This window comes from Myotis lucifugus, unplaced genomic scaffold, assembly GCF_000147115.1.
Source record: "Myotis lucifugus unplaced genomic scaffold, Myoluc2.0 scaffold_4, whole genome shotgun sequence".
In the NCBI taxonomy this organism is placed as follows: Eukaryota; Metazoa; Chordata; class Mammalia; order Chiroptera; family Vespertilionidae; genus Myotis; species Myotis lucifugus.
In genome coordinates, this window is record NW_005871052.1 from 13,602,047 (window position 1) to 13,609,696 (window position 7,650).

Genomic DNA, 7,650 nt, shown 5'->3' on the forward strand with positions numbered 1-7,650 from the left:
ACACCACTTCTTTTGGGACAACATGACTCAAGAGTGGGCATGCCCTCCAGCCTCATGAGCTTTTTAAAAAATGGTACCCCAATCACAGTGTGACTCAATCAGTAGGCTCCCCTTGAGTGATTCATGAAATGATACTACTTGCTGTAAAACTATCAGGTACACATACCATGAACAAGGCAAAAGATGTCATAAATCCTTCTTTCATGTGCCACCATATTCTATCTGTAGGTAGTTGCTGAAGTAGAGGTACAAGACTCCTGCAATGATCAGGCAGAACCTTCTATTCCCAAGAAACCTTGCAATGGTAACACTCCCCAAATGACACCTAGAACCACAGCAATAATCTGTCGGAACCAGTAGATCACATCTAAAAATTCATCCTTGTTCTCCCAGGCTGCGTCACTTCGCAGCACCTTGCTCCACACAGAGACTTTGAGGACCCTGTTGTCCAGCTGAGGCTGAGGCAGCTCCTCCTTCCACCTCCTGCCACTCATCCTATCTCTGCCCTTCTCCCCCCACTGGGCCTGGGGCATGCTGGCCAAGTCAAAAGGAGTCGGGGTCTGGGGTCTCAGGTCACAGCATTCTGGGCAGCAGTGGAGGCTCTGCAGTCTGGCTCAGGGGCACACCACAGCTGCCCGCACTTGGCCAAGCAGTTGGCTCATCTTGCTCTCCTTTTATTTTTAATTTCATTTCATTGTAGTCAAAAAGTATAACTTTGTATGACTTGAATCCTCTTAACTATATTGAGGTTTGTCATATGGCCCAAAATATTGTCCTTCTCAGTAAATATTTCATGTGCACTTGAGAAGAATATATATTTTGCTGGTGTGGGGTCGTGTGTTCTATAGATGTCAATCAGGTCAAGTTGATTAATAGTGTTGAATGTACTGTGTTTTTTCTGATTTTCTATTTGTTCTATTAATTATTGAAGGAGAATTTTGAAATCTTTGACTATAATTATGGATTTATTCTTTTCTCTTTGCAGTTTAATTGGTTTTTGCTTCTTGTATTTTGAAATTTTGTTATTGGGTACATAAATATTTAGAATTGTTATGTTATCATAATGAATTTATTTGTTTATCATCATGAAATATCCTTCTATCACTGGTAATATTCTTTGCTCTGAAATCTATTTTATCTGATATTAATATAACCCTCCAGCTTTCTTTTGATTATCCTATTCTTTTTCTTTTAACTAATTTCTACTTATATAAAAACCCCGGGTGGTGTTCATCATGACCAGAACCACCGCGACCAAGCGGAAGGAAGTCAGTCCTGCAGGGGTTGTCTTGGCAATGGCTGCGCCCTCCCTCGAGCTGTTTTACGGAGCTGTTTCCTGTAAGGACGGGGTTTGAGGCAGGAACCCGCCCTGGGAGGGTGGAGGCATTATCTTTATAAAGTTTGCCGCGCCGGCACAGCCAAGGGTGAATCTGAGTGGGGGCGGCTGAAAGGCTTAGAAAAGACAGACAAGAGAATGAAAGCCGGGTCTCGGTGGGATGCTGCTTCTCTGAGAGACAGCGACCATGCCCGCAGCCATGCCTTTATTTTATAGCAGATGCTACGAGGCAAAGTAAGGGCGTGACCAAGATGTTTACAACATTCTCCTGGGTTTCAATCCTACTCAACTACATGCACCTGAACTCTATCAAGCCTACATCACTCAGGCACGTGGGGCCACGTGTTCGGACCATAGGTTCAAGCTTACAACTACAGCTGTTGGCTGTAATTGTGCTGGGAGGGCCTTGCCCTCCAAGCTGGGACTTGCACGTGGCAATGAGAGGACTGTGCTCTCTCATCAGTCCAAGGCTTGAACCTGTCCAAAACACTGTAGCGGCTCCCCACAATAAAGTTTTAATTCTGTTTCTTTGTTACTAATGTTGTGGCCCCACCCCATAACAGAGAAACAATTTCCGAAGGATGAGGCCCAGGAATCAGGATTTTAAAAAGATTCCCAGGTGATTCTAATGTGCAGCCAAGGTTGAGAACCACTGCTATAGATAATATTAAAAATATATCTAAACGTGCAATTCTTTGTCCAAAAAATGAGCATGTTCAAAAATTAAATGAAGAAAATTTGGATATACTCAGAGATTTTCACACATATTTGAGTGATGATTCCATTGATTCCACAGATGATGCTGAAAAGGAAAATTTTCCCATTGAATTTCTTAATAGTATTACTCCTTCGGGAATGCCGTGTCATAAATTAAAATTGAAAGTGGGTGTGATCATCATGCTATTGAGAAATCTCAATAGTAAATGGGGTCTTTGTAATGGTACCAGGTTTATTATCAAAAGATTACAACCTAACATTATCGAAGCTGAAGTATTAACAGGATCTGCAGAGGGAGAGGTTGTTCTGATTCCAAGAATTAATTTGTCCCCATCTGACACTGGCCTCCCATTTAAATTGATTCGACAACGGTTTCCCGTGATGCCAGCATTTGTGATGACTATTAATAAATCACAAGGACAAACTCTAGACAGAGTACCATAGTCCTACCTGAACCTGTTTTTGCACATGGTCAGTTATATGTTGCTTTCTCTCGAGTTTGAAGAGCATGTGATGTTACAGTTAAAGTTCTAAGTACTTCATCACAAGGGAAATTAGTCAAGCACTCTGAAAGTGTTTTCACTCTTAATGTGGTGTACAGGGAGATATTAGAATAAGTTTAATCACTTTATCAGTCATTGTTTGCATCACTGTTGTTTTTATATCATGTTTTTGTTGTTTTCATATCATGTTTTTGTCGTTTTTGTATCATGCCTCTGTTGTTATATCCTTTTGTTACTGCTTATTTTTTAATAAATTTATATATTATTTTCATATACATTTTACTAATTTCCTTTCATCTCTCACACTTCTATTATAGAGAAAGGGCACATAGCAATATTAAAATATCTCTGCTAATTAATTCCCTTTTTAAAAAAATATATATTTTATTGATTTTTTACAGAGAGGAAGGGAGATGGATAGAGAGTTAGAAACATCGATGAGAGAGAAACATCGATCAGCTGCCTCCTGCACACTCCCCACTGGGGATGTGCCTGCAACCAAGGTACATGCCCTTGACCGGAATCGAACCTGGGACCCTTGAGTCCGCATGCTGATGCTCTATCCACTGAGCCAAACCGGTTAGGGCAATTAATTCCCCTTTAATGTGCACGAATTTTGTGCACCGGGCTACTAGTTGTCTTCATATTTAAAGCGTATTTCTTCTAGGTAGCGTATAGTTGAAAGTTGCTTTCTGTAATCCTATTTATCTCTGCCTCTTAATTGGGTCATCTAGACCATTATATTTAACATGATTATTGATATGGTTAGGTTTCAATCTTGTGATATGTCTCATCTCTTCTTTGATGCCATTTTGTTTTTCTGCTTTCTTTTGGATTAATTGAATTTTATGATTATATTTATCTTATTTTGGCTTATTAGCTGTAAGTCTTTTTCTGTTACTTTGTTACTTAAGGTATTTACTACATATATTTAACTTATCATAATCTACCTTTAAGACATAATGGAATATAATACTATCATTCATTTATTTTACTTCATTCTGTATTATATTTCATTTAATGGATGTACCAAAATGTATTTAGCCTATCCATTATTGATGGAATTTAGGTTGCTTCCATATTTCACTCTTGTAAATATTGCTGGATGAACATTTGTTTTTGTTTTAAATATATTTTTATTGATTTTTAGAGAGAGGGGAAAGGAGAGGTATAGAGAGATAGAAACATTGATGAGAGAGGAAGTCATTGATTGGCTGCTTTCTTCATGGCCCCAACTGGGGATCAAGCCCACAGCCCAGGCATATGTCCTGACTGGGAATTGAACCGGCAACCTCTTGGTTCCCGGGTCAACACTCAACTGTTGAGCCACACCAGCTGGACTGGATGAACATTTTTGTATGTTTTTGTTTACTTTTGCATAGGATATATTCACAGAGGTGAATTGCTCAGTTAGGCATTTTTCTGACAGTTTAGCAATTTAGATGACTGAAAATTAACTAATATTTTAAAGATATTAGTGCTCATAAAATGAGTTCCAAAGTCACTGTGATATAATTAACCATTGATAGCTATTATCTTTGATAAGAGTATCTCATGTTTTGAATTGTTTCCTTGTTTTCAGCTCTGAAAGCAATTACCACTTTAGAAAATTTATTAACAACTGAAGCATTAGAAGGGAATGACCCATTTGCAGATACAAGTTCACCTGTCAAGATTTTCAGTCTAGCTGCCCAGTTTGCTCTAGAGGTAACTCTTATGTATACATTTATGAAATGTTTGCCTCTTTTTCATTTTGTGAGATAGTTAATGGAATCATCATTAGGTAGGCACAGGAGAGGCCTTCCCTTACTTCCTTTACTATTTTACCTCATATTTTCTCACCAAGCTTGGTTACAGCATTTTTTCATTTCTCTTCATTTCTTTCTAATGTGAAGTAAATGAAACAAGGTGAGGTAACAGATTTGTGCTTAAAACTACAGAAAAAAAAATTAATAAAATGTTAATTAAAAAAAAAAAAACCACACCGGATTTAAAATGCTATGCCATGCAAACAAATGCAGTAGTTATCTATTTAGAAACTTGTCTTATCACCACCTGACTTTTGTAGGCAAATTAGCTATAACTTCGTGCTGAAGTTGCTAGAGGGCCAGAACATTATAAATAGGGAAGCAGGTTGTTTACCACAACAGTAGAAGTGATTTTTTTCTGAAGATATGGGTAAACAATGCGATTTAACAGCCTTTGAACTTGTGATTTATATATACACTGAGTGGCCAGATTATTATGACCACCCCATCAGTACTTCGTTGGGCCACATTTTGCCTTCAATACCGCGGTGATTCTTCTTGGCATTGACTCCACGAGATGTTGAAAGGTGATGCGAGAAATCTGACACCATGCCTGATGATTAGCACTGTCCAGTTCTGTGAGATTTGATGGTTGTGGAACCAGCTGCCTGATGGCTCTTTTAACTTCGTCCCACAAATGCTCAATTGGATTGAGATCTGGTGATTGTGGGGGCCACCTAAGCAAGGTAGTCTCTCCCTCATGTTCTTGAAACCACTCCTGCACAATATGAGCACCGTGGCATGGCGCATTTTCTTGTTGGAAGAAGCCATCTCCATTGGGATACTCCATCAACATGATAGGATAAACTTGATCAGCAACGATACTTAGGTATGTTGTGCTATTCAGGCGTTGTTCCACACGAATTAAAGGGCCCAAATCATGCCAGGAAAACATGCCCCAAACCATAACACTGCCCCCACCAGCTTGAAGGGTTGTACTCATGCATGTGGGGTGCATGCTTTCATGCTGTTTCCGCCAAATTCTCACTCTGCCATCTGCATGATGCAACTGGAAACATGATTCATCAGACAACATGACTTTTTTCCAATGCTCAACTGTCCAATCCTTGTGTTCATGTGTGAATTGGAGATGTTTTATCTTGGTAACTGCAGACAGAAAAGGTGTTCAAACAGGCCTTTGGCTTCCATATCCCATACGATGCAGTGTACGGCTAATTTGCCTACAAACGTCAGGTGGTCATAATAATCTGGCCACTCATAATAATATATATCCCACGTTCAAAAGCTGTTAAATCGCGTTGTTTACCCATATCTTCAGCAAAAATCACTTCTACTGTTGTGGTAAACAACCTGCTTCCCTATTTATAATGGTCTGGCCCTCTAGCAACTTCAGCACAAAATTATAGCTAATTTGCCTACAAACATCAAGTGGTCATAATAATCTGGCCACTCAGTGTATATAGAATGTAACAGAATTTATTATAGGGTAATTTACCCTTGGGAAAATTTGGTTGGATTGGAACAGATAACCCAGCAATTCTCTGCAGGTTATTCTCCACTACGAGACCCCTGTTACAATACTTTTTTATAGCATAACTTGTGTACTAATGATTGATAGGACAAAAAATACAGTAGCATTAGGGGCCAGTAGCACAAGGCCTGATGGCCTTATGATAGATGATTGTTTATAATTGATACTATTACCAGCTTGTCATCTCAATTGATGCCATTCTGGCTGTTTCAACAAAAATATTTATGGCTATTTTTAGGCAATACAAATAATCATGAATTAGAAGGCTTTCATATGCTTGCTAAGGACAGTGAGGTTGGTCAAAGGTCACAGCATGAAACTTAAAAGTGAAATGAAATCTGGGACACAGAGATGGGGGTTTTTTTGTTCACATCTACATCTATACATCATAGTAATATAAGCCACCATAAGTCACGAGATCTAAAATAGTGGAGACATAAGCCCATCATCACTCCAACCAAGCATAATGTCTCTCAAACAGGCCAATCACATTCCTTTTTATGTATCTTGTTTATACCATCCCATCCTTCAAAAAATGTTCTTGCTTATTTAGATGCTACCCTTTTCAAAGCCCAACCTAAGGTTTCCCTCCACTGTAGAGACTTCCCAGATTAATTCGTCTTCACTGTTCTCTTCCTATTCTGAATTTTAGTGATTTGTAACATGTATGCTAGCTATTTGGTCTTTATTATACACTAGAGGCCCGGTGCATGAAATTCGTGCATGGGGGGGGTGTCCCCTCAGCCCAGCCTGCACCCTCTCCAATCCGGGACTGTTCGGACATCCCTCTCACAATCCAGGACTGCTGGCTCCTAACTGCTCACCTGCCTGCCTGCCTGATCACCCCTAACTGCCCCCCTGCCGGCCTGGTCGCCCCCAACTGCCACCCCTGCTGGCCTGGTTGCCCCTAACTGCCCCCCCGCTGGCCTGGTCACCCCTCACTGCCCTCCTCTGCCAGCCTGGTCACCCTTCACTGCCCCCCCCCCCTGCTGGCCTGGTTGCCCCACACAGCCTGTTTGGTCATTGTGTGAGGGCATCCCGACCAATTTGCATATTAGTATCGATTTTTGCCTTATATTTCTAATGCATACTTCTCTATCCAAATTGACTTGTGAGATCCTTGAGGACCATATTTTTAGCACCTAACCCAATATCTTGCCCAAAGTAGTTACTAAGTACAGTTTGAGTGATATGTGTCTTGATATTAATAAATAGGGTAATAGAACTCTTGGAGGAGGAAAAATATTTGGCAGATACAGATATAGGATATATTTGTGTAAGATGGTGAGGAGGAGGAAGTGAGAAAAATTTGGTAGTGGGGAAGCCAAAGGCAAATATCTTTTTAAAGGAAGGTTTATAAATTTACATTTGATATGGAAAGCAGAATTATGAAACTGTACTTCAGAAAAAGAAAATGGTTTTAATGAGGAGAAAGAATCAGAGAAAAATAAACTGAAAGTAGTTTGAATTAGAGGATGAGTGACCAAACCCCCAAAATTGAATATATAGTTACAAAAGAACATGTGTAGAATCCAGTTTTCACTTACTACAATTGCTTTATAAATGTCATTTGAAGTGCTAGTGAGAATATAAAGGGTGTCCCAAAATTCACGCAAGAAGTAATTTTGAGAGAAAACACAGGTTTATAATTAAAAATTGTAAATTTTTTATTGATTCATAAAGTATACAGTATTGGGTTATGTATGAAATAGCATATCGGGTAAATGGCCTCCACGGCTTTGCTGGCACATACCCACTCTTTTGTTGAAATTTTCCATGACCGAAATGCGGCTG

General features: G+C 39.5%; 1 protein-coding gene across 1 annotated transcript in view; it reads left to right on the forward strand.

Moving 5' to 3' along the window:
• TEX11 (testis expressed 11) overlaps positions 1-7,650 on the forward strand; it is a 404,641-nt gene that overhangs the window by 284,545 nt on the left and 112,446 nt on the right. Inside the window, 1 exon segment of the mRNA XM_023765080.1 lies at positions 4,139-4,263. Coding sequence (XP_023620848.1) covers positions 4,139-4,263 — 125 coding nt within the window.